This window comes from Tachypleus tridentatus, chromosome 7 (assembly GCF_004210375.1).
Source record: "Tachypleus tridentatus isolate NWPU-2018 chromosome 7, ASM421037v1, whole genome shotgun sequence".
Classification (NCBI taxonomy): domain Eukaryota; kingdom Metazoa; phylum Arthropoda; class Merostomata; order Xiphosura; family Limulidae; genus Tachypleus; species Tachypleus tridentatus.
The window spans coordinates 145824110-145842423 of NC_134831.1; the positions used below are offsets into that span (position 1 = coordinate 145824110).

Below are 18314 nucleotides of genomic sequence, written 5' to 3' on the forward strand. Positions count from 1 at the left end.
GTTCTCGGTTTCCATAGCTCAGAGTTAAGCCACCGACACGCAATACAGTTATGCCAAGACTGACTGAAGCGCAACGCAACAACGCCATTGGTCGCTTGGAAGCAGGCGAATCTCGATCAGATGTTGCCAGAGCTGAGAATGTCCACCCAAGCACCATCACAAGGCTATGGAATCATCACCAACAACATGGATCAACTCGTGACCGTCCACAATCTGGCAGACCTCGTGTGACCACGCCCGCACAAGATTGCAACATCCGGTTACGTCACCTTTGGGATAGGACCACCACTGCGACGTCTACTGCCTCAACCATACCAGGGCTGTGTAGGATTTCCGATCAGACCGTACGCAACTGTCTACGACATGTAGGAATCCGACATCGATGTCCAGTCACAGGCGTCATCCTCACCCAGCAACATCGTCGAGCACAGCTGCAGTTGACTCGGGCACATCAGGTATGGCCTCATCAACGATGGAGGCATGTTTGGTTCAGCAATGAATCAAGTTTTATGCTTCGTAGGCAGAATAAAAGGACCCATGTTTACCGTCGTCGAGGTGAATGTTTTGCAGCAAACTGTGTGCAGGATGTTGACAGATTTGGTGGTGGCAGCGTCATAATGTGGGCTGTCATCGCCTACAATGCCAGAACAGACCTTTTGCACATTTGAGGGAATCTTACGGCTCAACGATACGTTGACTAGATTCTTAGGCCCCATGTGCAACCCATCATGGTGAACGTCAATGACGTTTTTCAACATGACAACGCTTGTCCTCACACAGCCCGACTCACCACTGCCTTCTTGAGACACCACAACATCAACGTTCTTCCCTGGCCCTCCAGATCACCAGACTTAAACCCCATCGAACATCTTTGGGCGAGTTGGACCGACATCTGCAACAGCGATAACCTCAACCGCAGGCTCTACTTCAGCTTGCAGCAGCTTTGCACGCTGAGTGGACAGCCATTCCACAGGATGTGATTCATCATCTCATCGCTTCCAAGGGCAGGAGATGCCAAGCAGTTATTGATACTCACGGGGGGTACACCCGTCCTTGACGTTGAGTGACGTTAAACTTCACCTAGTGGTGTGGACTTCGCCTTTGCAGACTTTGGATGTTCAGCAGTGAATGTGCAAAGTTTCACACATGTCATACAGAACTACCCGGAATAAACTTGTTAACAATTTGTCTCATATTTTGCCTTTTGCATTTCTTTTTTTGAAGAGTATATATTAACATGCAAGGAATTACTAACATTTAAGTCAGTGTCTGTATTATATAGCTTTTTATAGTAATATTAATGGTTAAAAAAAAAAAGCACATTTTGTACTGCAAAGTACTGATCATGTTTATATAGAATTTTATCAATAAATAGGTATTTCTATATAAATGTAAGATTTATAAATACAACTATACAGATTCTGGAATCTGTTATATTAATTACAATTAATTTTGTGCAATTTCAAAATTCTGACAAAAACTGCAATAAAAACAATGCAATCCTTATGAATATTACCGCTTTCAATACTGTTGAATTCTACCTACATGTGTCTATATACAACGTTTCCATTCAAAGCTCCTGCGATACACAAAACCCAATAATTATGCCTGTTGACACATATGCCTCATAAGCAAATTTCAGGAACCATGTTAGGGAAAAATGTCCAACAATGTTAAAGCAGTTATGAATCCCATGTTATTTATATGTACTTGTACTCTTTCCATTGTATGAATACAATGGTCTCTAAAAAAAAAAAAAAAAAGCAGTTTCATGAAAATTCTATATATTTCACTATAACCTAATAACATCATCAGAATTCCAACAAACAAAGCTAGGTGGTTTGTAAGACATTCTGCTAATCTTTGGCTCATAGGTTCCTCATAATTAGCCTCAACAGAGTATCAAAATCTGTTGAATTCTGTATTATGGATTAGCTAATTAACTTCTTCAGTTTTGTTAATCACAAAAATTATGCAGCATTGAATTTAAAAAAGTCTCCAAATAAATACTGATCTCAGATAACAATCAATCAAAATACAATAATTTCCATATGGCTTTACAAATTCTTACCAAATACACTTCTGAGAAAAGTACATGTTCATACTGATACAAACATTATTTGTTCTTACTCTTTACCATACATTTAATGCAACACCAGATGTGAAATGTTTTTTTAATACATTGCATATATATTTTAAAGATCTTTAGCATCTCTATTTCTTGATAGAAATATAAACATACATATAGAACCTACCTGCAGTGCCAGTCTGATCAATATGATGATGTGTAGCTTTACGGAACTCTTCAATATCATTGATGTTGTACACATTTCTATCTTCCCAAACTTTCAAAATCTTCTTTACCCCTATTTGGGTCTTTTCATCTGGGACACTTTTTAAAAATAAGAACTATAACTTGCATAAATATCATACAATACAATGAGAACTAGAACAAGTACAATGTTGCACTCTGTTATAAGCATATATAAAAATACAAATTCTAAGGATGTGAAAAACATATATACCTTTAACATAATGCACTTAATGTATAATACAGATTAGTAAAATAACTGGTATCAGAAAAACACAGTTGCTGAGAGGGAGTTAATTGTACCAGCTCATCAAATTACTTTGCATGAAGTATCACAATTTGGTATCTACTTCTCAACAATAAGCATGTGTTTAAAAAAAAGAAAAAAAGAGGCAGTTGAAAATAAGTTACACATGGAATCATTTTGGAAAACTACAAGAACACATCACTAGAAAGACGTAATACAGATCTGATGAGTATAAACAGTCCCTGCACGATGCTAAATTGTCTGAAGGTTAAACATACTTCTGTTTCATGTAAATAACAAAACATGACAATCACTTGTCATTACATTGAAAACTGGGAAATTTGATCACTGTTCTACAAACAAACCATTGCCAGAACAATATCCTGCAGAAAACATTGGTGAAAAGTTAAACATCAATGTAAAGAGGTGGGGTCTGGAAGTAACACTATTTATCCAGTCTTACAAAATTTGCTGGAATTCAGTATATGAAATGTTTGACAAACTCAAACACTTGAACTACACAATTAGCACTATAAATTAATAGTGAAAATCTTATCTGACTTTTCTGTTTTAAAACATATTCTCAAAATTACCCTAAAAAGTAATGCTGTTATTAAAAGTGATAAAATAGTTTATCTCAAATCTGTTGCTACTAGTTCTCTGGAGCATCACATGAAACCCCATAATCCTACTATAATTATGAAATCTCCACTTACAGCATCCCCACAGGATCCTGCAGTTTCCAAACTGCTGTTAATTCAAATATAAAATATTTCGTAACTTGTGCCTGTGTTCAAAAGTGAGGCAGCTTCAAGTACTGCAACTTAAATCACTGAGTGAAATGCAAAACAAACTTAAGCTTTAAAATTAATGCAGAGAGTCATGCTTTTCATTAGAATGCACTTTGTTGAAGTGGTGGAAAATCAATATATAACACCTTCTGAGGCTTGAAAAACGAAATTCCAGGATCTTCTTTGTCTGGAAAACATGTTTTCCACTGCTGTGATTACCACAAACTGGTTGCACACAGTACTAACACCAAAGCCCATAAACATGTTGATTTTTATTAATAACTGAAGATTTTTTCTACTTGGATACTTTTTTGTATTTTTGGAAGACACAAGATTTAATAAAACTATCATAAAAAATAAGGATCTTATGTAAAAAGTTGGTTAAGTTTGATGAATAATTTTTATCTTTAGTGAGTATAATCATTTAAATTATTAAAGGACTGTATATGATGAAGTTACAATGTAACAAAAAAAAAAAAAGCTTGCACTAAGGGTCTATCCATTTTTGTTGTTTGTAAGGATACCATGATACAACTCAAACAATACACAAAGAGAGAACACATATATATTAACAATTAAATTATTACAAATATATTTGTAAGTTTAAACTCATACTTTTCCAAATAACATTTACACTCCTTATAAAGGTTTTTGTTAAAATGGCACACTATTGTTTGTTTATCAATAAGATTAACAAAAGACATGATGTCTTTGAGTGACCAAACTGCTGATATTGGAAACATCTGAGAGGATTTGGAATATATGGCCATACCTTTCAATTAAGATAACCTGCTTTGATGGTGGCAGATGGACGTGGAGATGCAAGAGTCAGGATCAGGACATTGGTTGGCATCATAATTCCAACTTTGTGAGTGGAGATATGCCTCACTGCAAAAACTCCTTGGGAGGAGAAACCAAGAAAGATCTCTGACTCAGGGATGTTTTTCAAACCCCTCTTAACAATAACTCCTCATGATGAATTCAAAGTAACATGGAGAGTAACTCAATAGGTACATCTTCAATAGCCTTTGAATGCAAGAAGAGTTCACTGTGTGTAGGAGTGGAGATTTCCTTCATGTCCCAAAATGAAGCTTTTTAACTGACTTAGGAGAACCAGCAAGTCCCTCTAGTACCTTCTGAATAAAAATGGGGCACATCTGCCCTAAGTATTTCTCTGACAAAGAATGCATAATTAGAAATCAAGGTACAGAATTGGACTGTGCAACAGTCGTCAATGTAAGGCCATTTTTCTAAAAATTTTTTCTCAATTTTTTCATTTGTATTTATTTTTTCATAAATGGGGGTATCTATGATAAAGACAATACATTTTAGTGCCCACTGACCCAACCTACCATTGAGCATCATGAGGGGATGCACTACAATGCCAAACAAGGACACTGCAGCAACATCAGGGTTTTGTGAGCACTGTACCCGAACACCATCATCAGACACAATGTCCACAATACCTGTTGAAAACATCCAACACTAGTACTCTGCTGACCCTAGCCAAACTGAACCAGTCAACTGACCCTGGGAGTCCAACTAAAGGCTGTCTGTCTAGAAAAATTCAAGGCCAGAGTAGTTTGTGGAGTTGCACCCCTCAACTACCAGGATCCTTTCCTTATCACAGGTTGCCACACATGGATGAATGTTTAGATTCCCAAGGAGGCAAACTGCAAATATAAAATCTTCTATGGGAGGTCCCTCACCATACACAGGAATCCACCTCTAGGAGGCTGACTGGGTGAAAAAGACCAAAAGCAGGACCTGAAGGAGATAAAAAAAGCAAATGGGAAGAGAAGCAAGAAAAAGAGATCAAGGTAAAACAATTAAAATCAACTATTAGCAGAAAATTAGACCAACAACAGGAGAAAAAATGTGTATCCAAAATGTTAAAATATAAAATGACAGTTACTGATGAGAAGAGCAATAAGCCAGATGTCAGGCAGAGGGAAGACAAGATAAAAGAAGGGCTGAAACTAGCAGATTAATCCAGATGAAGAACAGGAATAAAGAACAAGGTCAAGGAAAAAAAAACCTGGGATGAGTTCTTTGGGAAAGAAGATGGTGTAAGGTGACTCGCATCATTTTGCCCTTGACCAAATCAAGTGTCATTTCATCAGGAAAGCTACTGTTAAGCCTCTTTCCCCCCCAAATTAAGCAATGTCAACCTAAATAATTTCTTGAAAGGGCAAAGAAAACTGCCAAAATTAAATGTGAAAAAATATGGAAATATATATGAATGAATACACAATGTGTTGAAAAACTTATTTCATGTATCAAATCAAATTTTCTGATCTAAACTTTCAAAAAGTCAGCTTAAACATAGTAAAAGTAAATGTATTATTTTTTTAAATTAAAAAATTATAAAATTAAAGTCTTATAAAATAAAAAACCTTAGAAAAAGTTTCAACAAATATGTTGAAAGACATAACAGTCAATTCATATATATATATATATATATAACATGATTAAGCATTTTACCCCCTAAACATCATACTGAAAAAATTTCACACTTGCATATTCATTCAATATTTGTTGTTATTGTTTTTTAATTTCACATAAAGCTATATGAGGGTTATCTGCACTAGCCATCCCTAATTTTGCAGTGTAAGACTAAAAGGAAGGCAGCTAGTCATCACTACCCACCACCAACTATTGGACTACTCTTTTACCAATGAATAGTGGGATTGACTGTAACATTATAATGCCCCCATGCCTGAAAGGGCAAATATGTTTGGTGCAATGAGGATTCAAACCTGAGACCCTCAGATTACGAGTCGAACGCCTTAATCCAATATTACACAAAATTATTTTACTTTGCAATCTACGTAATCTGTAAAAAGTAATTTTGAAGTTTCGAACTATTTCATACAGAAGTTTTTTTCATAATGTAGATGACCAAAAAGTATACCAGATGCATTAATATACATATATTTAAATAAATTGGAAAGTTCAAGAATGGTTCAAATTGAAATGGAAAAATTTGTAGAAATATTCCCTTTTGTGAAATACAATCAAATAATTTTTAAATTATTTTCCCATTTTGGTTTTATGTAACAGTAAATTTCTTCAAAACTAGTCTTCTATAATAAAAAAATATGCTCAAATTTGATGATAAGGAAGTCACTTTTTAGAAAACAAGACAGTTTTTGGAGACAGTTTTATTGAATGATGAAAAAACTTTATTATACATGTTGGATGTTTTGACAAGATTATGCCATCCTCATGTATCATACAACTACTTTACAGAGATCAATGAATGTGTATGTGTGTGTTAGACATGCACACACACAGTATATAACAAATAATAAAGAGGTAAAAAAGCCTAGTATAAGTATCCTGGTTTTGCAAGTATTGGTTTAGGATAGGGCTATTTCGTAATATTGAGACAGCTTCATTTATTCTGCATTATTGATGTGTGATTCTGTGTTTAAAATTACCACTTTTTGTATAAATGTGGTGACAAGATATTTGCACCAGCATAGGAATATAAAGTGTGAATTGTATGACTTGTGTTTCAATCTAAGTCACAAATATATTGGTAAGAACAGGTGAAACAGAGTTGCTCATACTTAAACCATCTGTCAGAAAAAAGCTTTTGATGTTAAAAATGAAGTTAGTTTTTGTTGCAGCAAAATCTAAGATGGAAACAAAAAGTTTATTGCAGATATGAATTAACAGGATTTGGGTCAAGTGCAATATTAAAAGCTTCTTTGATGAGAACTTCAATGAAAAGTGACAATGTCAAAACTTGCCTTTAAGGCTTTAGTTGGTTTAATGCATTTCTAAAGTTAAAGACATCTTTAAAAAAGGAACCTGCAGAAGTTAGGCAAGGCGTGTGGTCATATGCTATGTACTTTCAAAGGATATAGTTAAATGAGTCATAAGACAATAGTACATGTCATATGGGGCAGTCTTGTTGTGTGGTTTGAGAATGCCATAGAGTTGCAGTGTGCACAAGTTAGTTTTCCTCAGATAAAAATAAAGCTGTTCAGCAATCAAGTCATCTTTCTTCATTTGTAACAGTTTTGTTCAGTTGTTTTTTTGTGCGTTTGTTTTGTTGTTTGGGAAAGGTTAAAATTTCTTATTGACCAAAAGGATGTTCATTTTGTCAATGTATACTGTGTTTTTCATGATTGCCTTTGTCAGCTTTTAGAATTTTAATGCTGATATCTTTATACAGATTGCAGATGTATTTTATCGCATTACTTCTAAGATTGGTCTTCAGTTCACAGGTTTGGGTAACTACATTACTGATTTTGTTAGAGAATTCCTTAAAAGAGGTAATTATAACAAAATCTGGTTTCTTGAAGTTCTCAACTATTACAAAAGTTTGTTGGTCTGCATTTGGAATTTCTTGTTGTTGTGTGCTGTGTGATGTGAAAGTACCTTCTAGTTCTTTCATGTTGTGTATCACCAATTATCTGGATAAATCTTTCAGACTGGTCTTTAACTCTAGGTATGGAACTGTCTTGTTAGTTGACAGCAAAGTTCAGGCCTTTGCTCAGAAGTCGTCATTCAGTGTTGTTTAGTGGTCAATCTAATCTGCTGATAACAAGAACAGATTGTGGTTTCTTTTTATATTCTCCTTCATTTGTTGTAAAGTTATCTACGATTACTTTTACTTGAGAATAAAATAATTTGTTAAAATATTGTGTATTTATACTAGGTGTTTTTTTATCACCTAGTCGTTTTCAAATTTTTAAAAAGCCCATTTCTATAAACAACATAATTAAGTTATACATACATAGTCTCATCAGGGTCAACAATCTGAACAGATGGTCTGAGATTTTAAGAGGGTTATTTAGTCAGTAGAAAGATGATTTGGATGTCTATAAAGTATTCCATATATATATATATATACTAAATTTATCTTCTATTTCTTTTAAAACAGTGTTTAGAACTTCTATTTTCCCCATAAAAGTTGTATACCTAAGTAATTGTTAAAATGCAGATATTCAAGAATTCATAGTTTATTTCACATTTAGCTACTGAGATATGGAGAAATATATGATAATCTGAAATCATTAAGGCCAAAATTGTTCTGGAGACATAAATTACTCACTCTGTCACATTATGAAAAGCTTTGTACAGAACACACAAAAATTCCCTTGAAAATTCTGGTCCCTTCTTCTTGCTGTTTTGAATCACATCATTAGCTAGGTACATCATGGTAAGCTTTCGACTTGGTTTTGCTGTTTAAAAAACAAATAAAAAAACCTCAGGAAAAAAGCATCTCTTAATAAAAACATAATGTTGAATTTTTAGATACATACAACAGTAGTTGTCTTGTTCATAGATTGAACTAAATGTTGCTATCTGCCTGAGAATTTTTAGAACAAAAAATAGTATTCTTTGTTGTCAGGACACACACATTATCTTATTTTTATTATTTCATATAAAATTTTGTTCTACAAAACAAATAAGATATATCTTTACTTTGGGTGATCTTACACGGTGCCTTATACCATGCTAATGCATTGAGAAGAGAGACTGTTCTTTCAAAATTATCTGCTAATATTCTGTGCAAGGTTGGTCTTGTTTTATATTCTAATCCCAATACAAGTAATATGTTACATAATGAGCTTGTGTGGGGAAAGAAAGACATTACTTTATATATATAAACAATTTTTAGGAATAACACATGACAAACATATACAAAAATAAATGATATACAGAGGTTAAACCAATTAACATTATGATTTCTACTACGGTGTTCCTATTTTATGGATCACTCTTATGAAAATATTCCTGAAAAAGGATATTTGGTTGAGGTAGGAAATAATTTAACATGGATTTGTTTTCAAATTGCAAAAATAGGTTTATATAGCACTATTAGTTATAAAACATACAAAATGAAAAAGTGGTATTTGAAATAAATTTTATATTCCAAACTTAATTTTAATTGTTAATACTTAAATTACAGCAAATTAAATGAGGAAAATCTGTCAAGTTACACCATGAATTCAGGACTGTTCACAGGTTCCATTAACATTTAAGGTGTAATTTATTAACCCTTTCACATTGGACTTGGTAGAATATAAGAGTATGTCTACACATCTGCACAGGTTAAGTATTTGCCCTGTAAGTTTTGATACAGCATGTGTATTCTCACAAAATTTAGTAGATTTTGATAAATAATAAAGTTGTTTTTTGTACACAAAAAATCTGTTGTTTAATGAAATATTTTTACTAAAGATTTGTTTGTGAAAATATCAAGACTGTTTTGATACTAGTCTCAGTGATTTCATATCATAATTAAAAAAAGTATACTTTGTCTCAAAAAATCTCAAATATTATTTGCATATACATTTCAAATGTTTGTTTTCACTATGATATTGTATGTTATTTTCTATATCTTAACTATGTAGTCTGCCATTTGAACAACCTTGTAATAATCATAAAAAAAATTAGGAAATAAAAAGGTTATACTTTTTTTATGCTAGAATGACTACACATAATATCAAAATACAAATGTTTATTCTGAGTAGCTTAAATCTCATAATGCTACATATTTATTACTTTTTATTTTACTGATCTTCCAGTCATGTCAAGCTAATATTACATAACATTAACTCAGTGCATGTGCACTCATATTACATATCCAATAACATAAAGCTGGCCTTTATTCTTCCCTGATTTGGCTGTGTTTTAGTGGTTGGTATTTTATAATATATAGTTACATTTCAATTATTATACATTTTTATAGATTATTACTATTTAGAAATAAATTAAAAACTTATTTTCCGTATAATATAGAACAATAAATAAAGTAAAACAAACAATTATCTCTTCTAGCTATGACCTTTGAACTCAGTGATGTCGAGAAACCCACTTGTTGAGAAATTTATATGCAAAAACGGCTCGTTTGGGTTGAGAAAATATTTTACATAGAAGAGCGAACAACGTTTCGACCTTCTTCGGTCATCGTCAGGTTCACAAAGAAAGAGGTAACTGACTGGAAGCTGACCACATGTTTGAAAGGGGTTGTGTAACTGTGTGTCGAAATGTAGAGGGCGGTATTAGATGTTTGAATATAATTTTATTTATTTTATTATAATATAGGTATAAAGGCGTTCCTTTATATTGGTTTATTTTGGGTTTAAGTTGTTGTATAAGTAAGGCTTCTTTAATTTTGCGTTTGTTTCTTTATTTGGTATTTGAGTGTTTTCTATGGTTATGTTGTGTTTATTTGACTTGCAGTGTTCGAAAACGTGTGAAGGTGACTTTTTATGTTCTTTGAATCTGGTTTCCATTGAACTCAGTTGCTGCTAGACACAGATTGTCAAGCCTTTTAAAATTTTGCACATGGAGTATAAACAAAAATTGTAAATAACTATACTGATAGCATAGAATTCCATTATTATCTATTAAGCTTAGTAACCAAGATGTATTTAGGTTTAAAAACATACTAATGACACAACCTATCTTCTTGAAATCTTGGTCAAAAGAATGTAATAGCCTTTTCACAAATTAAAATGACTGAAAAAACCACTAGGGGGACATTCTAAGCTGTTGATTGGTAATTCACATCATGTATTGAAATAAGTGTATATAAGGGGTGAACAGGGCCAGTGTGTTTGATTCAGTACATAAGCCCGATCTCAGCAAAACAAAAAAATACGAGGTTCATATTTTATATTCTAGCTTGTTAATATTGGTAATTTGAGTCCTTAGTTTGTACGAAACAATAGACTTAGCATTCTAACATCAAAAACTCCTAATGTGAACCAGTAATGCATTCAAAATACCACTTGACTCATTAAAATCTATGTTTAGGCATGTTCTTTTAATAATCACTTTTAAATTAAAAAACTTGACTCATATGTAATTATAATTTGCAATTTGATTCCAAACTTATTGACATAAATCCATAATATTGTATTTCAATAAAATTTTGAATGCAAGTCAACAAACATGATGACATGGCTTTGGACCCATAACCAGTGATCAAAGAATTAAACAAGTAACAAAAACATGCTTTCTTTAGTGCATAAAAGTTATGAAAATGGTGCAAACAGCTAATAAAACTGTACTAATTCTTGTGAGGAAAAAAAAGCCTGTGTTGAAAGGTCCAAACTTTGGAAGGCTCGTCAGGCAGTATTGAACTAAAGGCAAATTTTTTTTCCTTTTCATCACAGAAATCATTTAATAATGCTTGAATAGTATTCACATCTTAAATTCAACTCATGTGAAAAATCTGATTTTTTCTTGTATAATGAATACTTAAAATACATGGTATTAAAACACACACTACCACCAAAATGTTATATGTAGCAGTTTCTCCACGCTCTGGAGTGAACCATTAGTGGAGCACAAGGAAGTGGGAGTAGAATATATTTAGCAGCTTACTGCCTTAATATACTGAATACTTAGTACACAGGATGAAAGAAAAAATTTACTACAGGATAAGTATGAAACAAAATATAAACCAACAATGATAATGTTCACAAAAGGGCACTAGGGTAATTTTACACTTCTCAACACAAATTGTGTTTATTTAATCAACAATGTTGTTAAGAGATAGGACTAATAATAATAATTCCTCTTGTAACATTTTTGGTATAGATGAAAGTTGTGTTTATTTTATTATCAAACTGTTAAGTGTGATTCTGTACCATTTGATACAAATCCTTTAAATGGTTGCAACAGGGTCCTCTTTTAATGCATGCTTATTGTAAGTAGCTACATGATTATTTCAAATTGCATCAAATGTTTTTATATAAACAATGTGCATTTGTTCTTTAAATATAAAAATATGGAGGAAAATAATATATAATCTTAAATTACATGTGTACATGTATATCATTCATACAGATTATGTTCAAAATAGTTTTTAATCAAATATAAACTAATGTTATGGTTACATCAACAGCAAATTGCACAACTAAGAACTACCAAGGTTTGAACCTTTGTTTAATAATGGGTTCCAAATCTTCATGTGTCAAAATCTACTTTTTGCTGCATCTTTAAAAAATATTAATATTGAAATGTCAAAAAAGTTCAAATACTTATTCAAATTTAAAACAATCTACAAGCCATAGATTAGTTGCTATGGTTAACATATATACAACATGAGTTGTATATGTAATTATAGGATGCTGCAAACACCCTAGCTCCTTATAGAAAATTCTGTGTTTCTTTATCATTATGTATTAAAAAATTGGGATAAAAATAATAAGACTATAATACATACACATTTACTTATGTATAAGCAAACTCCCTACAATTTTGAATAGACAATTCAACCCTATCTTTTCCAGCCTCCAGAAAAAGCAAGTCCATAAACTTAGACCACTCTTCTAAACCAAAATTTCTTTGACCATCTTACATCCTTAATATACCACTTGTAACCTATTCTTCATTCATTTTAGCATGTTGATATCCTTCCTATAGAGTATAGGAGAAACTAAAACTTCATCAGTAATGAATGTGAGACCAGTCTCAAACATGCAATATTATAACTTATGTTTAAAAACTTCAGATGTATAAAAAGAATTAGGATCTTTTTGTTTTTATCACCACAGTTAAACTACAGCTACAAACATTTAGTAATTTATTTGAATGAAACTTTGGAAAAGTAAAATTTTAGGGTGCAGTAATGTGTTGCAAGTGATTAACGTTGTCATATGTTTTGTGGGGGGAGAGGGGGCTGTAAAGACATCCCCTTGGAAATTCTTTATTCTATAAAGCAAAATAGTACAATTTGGTATGTGATTTCAAAATACAAGATTTTGTTTTCACTTATGCATATGAGCATGAGAATAAATCTAGATTAAGACCAAATATTTGGGAACTTTGCCTTAACACATTGCAGTGTCCACATACCAATTAAGGTGAATTGGCAAACAAAACACAAAACAAAGAGGAAATTTTGTTCATTTTGTACACCTGCCCATTGTCTAAACTCATTTTTTATAAGGATTATTTGTGTTTATGCTGACCTTTTGTTGTTTCAAATCTGCAAACATGGTGAAGAGTTATTGTGTGTTCATATGCACCAATAACAAGTTGAAAAGACCTGAACTACCCTTCCAAGTCCTTAAGTTTGCTTTAATAATAAAGCAAGCATTTGTGCAATTTTTTATTCCTAACCTAGAATAATCTTAAACAATTTGTCTATAACTGTTTTAAGAACACATTTGATCTGGTAGTTTATATTTTAGTGCTTAAAAATAAACTACCGATAATGAGAGAAGTGTGTTGTGGCTGAAAACTGTCAACTGTGGAACACAGGAAGCAATAGCAAAGCTGTGAAAGCCAAAGTGTAATACATCAAAGAAGTGAAGCATGATTCAACAAGAGACAGAAATGAGGAATAAAATATGCTGATAAAGGCTTACAGCAAAAATTTAGAAGGACAGAATTCATACTCCATCAACAATTGATATTTGATACTTTTCAAGAATTATTTAAGTTGAGTTTAGATTTTTACAAGAGCATGATAGATTCGTACAAGGCAAATCAAAAGATAAAAGCTCTTGTACAACTTTTAAACACAGATGAATGATTCCAGGACCATATTATAAAAATGGTGTTGCAGACACTGAAAATATTCACTGCCAGGAAGTTTAATTTCACAACGAAGATTGCAAAAAGGAGCTCCAATTAATCCAGAAGTTTTTTTTACAGAATCTTAAAAAATTAATTATAAACAGGTTATCTGATAGTGAAGATGGTGGTATAACATAGCGCACGCACACACACACACACACACACACACCCATACTTAGTTAACAAAAAAAGCCTTGGTTTGAAAACATTGATGCTCATTTAACCTCGAGCAAAATTGAGGCTAGAAAATTACTGATAAGACTTCAGCTAAATGAAAGATGCATGATCAGTAGACTTTGTCAGTGCTCGATAGAAAAGATAGTTGTGGAAAAACTGCAGCATTTGAAAAATTCCCTAAGTTGTATTCATATTTTTTTCCAGTGAGTATGAACAAGGTATTTTGTAGATAAATCTGACTAACCCCAATCAGAGATTTGTCGATGATAAAAACTGTTTCTGCATGTTTGTTTATTACACTTTTTGGAACACCTCTTACATACTTTGAGCCTCAAAAACATTTAGTTACAGCTGATCCCAAGATATCACTTAATAGTAGACACCAAAAGCAAGTAACAAACTTGGGATATTGCATCAGGTGTAAACATAATGAAAATTTACATTTTTTCTGTAAAAAGGTAATTCAATACGTTTTCACTTACACGTGTGTAATACATCACGTTTTAAAACACAAATAAGCACTCCATATAACCATACGTGATGTACTAAATAGATTTAAATGTAATGAACTTACGTCTAACTTAGCAACTTCTCTAACTTCTAACTCACACAACATCACTAATTCGATTTTTTTCAATATATGGTATATCTAGGGATACAGAGTGATTACAGGATATTAGTACTAATCATATTAGTAGTACGACTAACACCAAATACTAAAATTTAAAAACAAATATTAAACTTCCAAGTTACTAAGCGTGAGTTACTCAACACGCCACAATTACTGAAGTAATATTATAACAATTGAAGTAGAAACTTAAAAAGGGCAACTTCAAGTGATACCTTTTAAAAGCTCACGATACCAAACTTGAACAATGGTTTTATGGTGCTTCCTATGATGAATTAACCACAGAGATAACGTTTGAATACTCTGCTGAGAACAATTCAACTCAGCAAGTTTTTTCTCAAAAGCCGCATCAGTAAACCCTGACATTTTTCTCTATTTTACGGTTTTAAGGCTTAAGGTCAAGTCTTCTTCCAATTTTAATGCAAATAAATATAGAGGGAGGTAGGAATATGAAAAAAAGAAAAAAAATATAAAAAAATTGCAAAAAAAAATATTAAATTAGTAATAAAACAACTTTTTATAAGTCCGCACTTCTTAAAAGAAGAGTTAAGAGGAAGCATATCAAATAAGTTGTAACAATGATAATTTACTTTTACTGTTAACTTCAAATATAAAAATGATCAAGAGGGTGGAAATCGGGAACATCTTTGTGCAAGTAATCATTACTCTGTTAGGTACAATGTTATGCTGCAAACTTGAAAAAGTAAATTTTGAATGGATGCAACAAGAATTATCTCATGTAAACTGGGCAGTTGAGTTATTTGAAGACACTGATCAAATGTGAAAGATATTCAGAATTAATTTCTTTTAAATATTCAATATAAACATATTCCTTGTAGAAAGAAAAGAGTTGCTTCAAATAAAAACAAAACAGATTGGCTCACAAAAAGTATAAGAGACAAAGTTAAAGAAAACCATCATAAATGTAAGAAAGTTAAATTGATTGTTTTTTTTTTTCTAATTTCATACAACGCTACTCCTCAAGGGCTATCTGCGCTAGCCGTGCCTAAATTCAGCAGTGAAAGACTAGAAGGAAGGCAGCTAATCATTACCACCCACCGCCAATTCTTGGGCCACTCTTTTACCAACGAATAATGGGATTGACCGTCACATTATAACGCCCCCATGGCTGAAAGTACAAGCATGCTTGGTGCGACGGGGGTTCGAACTTGCAAATCTCGGATTACGACTCCAAATCCTTAACACACCTGGCTATGCCGGACCTAAATTGATTGGTATAACAGAATATTTAGAATATTATATTTGTGAAACAGAAAATTAGGATATCAAAAAGGTTGTATGAGAAATGATTTGCTGAAAATGCAAAAACTAAAACAACAGTAAGGATTTATCTAAATACATTAAGGGTAAACAAAGTGTTAAGACTCTTGAGTAATATAAAGGAAGGTTTCTGGTGATCATAAAATGCTCGAGTTTATTAGATTTTGCATTTTCTTCAGTTTTTACTAATTAATATTTAAGCAGCATTCCATATCTCGAACAGTTGATACATAGAAACAAAATCGAACTGCATTAATTTTGCGCTACTAAAAAAAAAAAAAGGGAAGTTAAGAGAACGTTAAGGCTCTTGGGTCAGATAATATTTCGCCAAAGATTTTGAAGAAGGTTAAGGATTGAATAAGTGAGCCTCTTGTTACTATTTTTTGTAATTCTTTAAATAGTGGGTAAGTTCCAGAAGATTGATAGTTAACTAATGTAACTTCTCTTTTCAATATAAATTATAAAAATTGTTCCAGCAATTCAAAAACCATCTTAATCTTCCATCGCTTGTGTGAAACGTCATTGAAAGTCTGATAAAAGATGCTTTTAAAGTCATTTAATAAAGTTTAAAATCTTATTGGATAGTTAACATGGTTTTACTAAGGAAAATTCTTGTTTTAAAAATCTTTTGACATTTTTTGAAAATATTACGTACTGTTTGTGTAGATTTGGTGTATCTGGATTTTCTGAAAGCTTTTGACAATGTATCACATGAAAGGCTTGTAAGAAATGTTCTTTATAGGTGTACAGGATAATTTAGCAATTTGGATATAAGAGCTGCTGGATGGAAGAAATCATTGAGTTATGACAAATTGAGTTCAGTCAAACTGAATTAATATTACATGTGGAGCACCCCATCGCTCAATTAGGACCTTTGCTCTTTTTGATTTACATCAACGACACAAGTGGAGGAATGAGAAATTAATTAGTTACATTTGCCAATGATTTTAAGAATTTCGATTGCTTAGTGAGTTAGGCAAATGGGTTGCAATTATAATAAATGTAAGATAATGGATGTGGGTTACCATAATTTGAATTGTAAGTATAATTTGGATTGGAATAACCTTAATAGTGTTCTGAAAAAAGAGAATCTCAGTGTAATAGTAGATCAGTCTGTTATGCCTTCCAAGCAGTATGCTGTAATTAGTGGTAGGACAAACAGGATTTTATTTTGTATCTACAGAAATATTAAATATAGGTCTTAAGATGTTTTAATATCATTTTCAGGTCACTGGTTAAGCTTTATTTGGAAATTGTGTTCAATTTTGTGCTCTTTACCTGAGAGGTCCGGCTTGGCCAGGTGATTAAGGAACTCAACTCGTAATCGAAGGGTCGCGGGTTCGAATCCACACCAAACATTATTCGTTGGTAAAAGAGTAACCCAAGAGTTAATGATGGGTGGTGATGACTAGCTGCCTTTCCTCTAGTCTTAGATTGAAAAATTAGGGACGGCTAGCGCAGATAGCCCTCGTGTAGCTTTGGGAAAATTCAAAACAAACAAACCAACAATCCTCACCTTAGAAAATACATTGAATTGTTGGAAAGAGTAACTAGAATGGTGCCTTGGATGGAAGATTCGTCATACTAGGAGAATTTTTTTTAAAAAAAGTTATAGGGGATCTGATTGAGATGTTTAAGATTGTAAAGAGACACGATAATGCTAGTGCATCCTCTTTTTTATACTTAACAATGAGAATAGTAAGGCTAGTACATACAAATATAAATTTAGAGACGGGTAGCACAGATAACCCTCGTGTAATTATGCACGAAATAAAAACAAACAAACAAATAATTTTCTTTGTAGAAGTTTTCGAGCAGTGTATTAAAGTGAGGTCATCAGTAATATTTCTACTCAATAGTCATATATATGGTTAATTAAAATGTTACGTACTATTACACGACCACTAGTTTTCTGAAATTTTGGACTGCAACATTGACCATTTCTGTTATTAATGCTAATAATACACATCTTCTCGAGAGTTGTGTACAAACGGATAATTTTAGATCTATTAACACTTATGTATCTCAAGTGGGTTTTTTGTTATTACAAATAACTATGAAGTTTGTTTGTTTGTTTGGAAATTTCGCACAAAGCTACTCGAGGGCTATATGTGCTAGCCGTCCCTAATTTAGCAGTGTAAGACTAGAGGGAAGGCAGCTAGTCATCACCACCCACCGCCAACTCTTGGGCTACTCTTTACCAACGAATAGTGGGATTGACCGTAACATTATACACCCCCACGGCTGGGAGGGCGAGCATGTTTAGCGCGACGCGGGCGCGAACCCGCGACCCTCGGATTACGAGTCGCACACCTTACGCGC

At 32.7% G+C, this 18314-nt stretch overlaps 1 protein-coding gene across 2 annotated transcripts in view; it reads right to left on the minus strand.

The window, feature by feature from the left end:
* The window catches only part of LOC143256835 (regulation of nuclear pre-mRNA domain-containing protein 1B), a 38144-nt gene extending 23007 nt beyond the window's left edge, over nucleotides 1-15137 (minus strand). For both annotated transcript variants that reach the window (XM_076514578.1, XM_076514577.1), the window contains exons 1-3: nucleotides 14927-15137; nucleotides 8418-8547; nucleotides 2256-2392 (exon numbers count right to left, since the gene is read on the minus strand). In XM_076514578.1, coding sequence (XP_076370693.1) covers nucleotides 2256-2392; nucleotides 8418-8547; nucleotides 14927-15077 — 418 coding nt within the window. In that variant the 5' untranslated portion in view covers nucleotides 15078-15137. The remainder of the gene's footprint in view (nucleotides 1-2255; nucleotides 2393-8417; nucleotides 8548-14926) is intronic.
* Between the last annotated feature and the right edge of the window lie 3177 nt (nucleotides 15138-18314).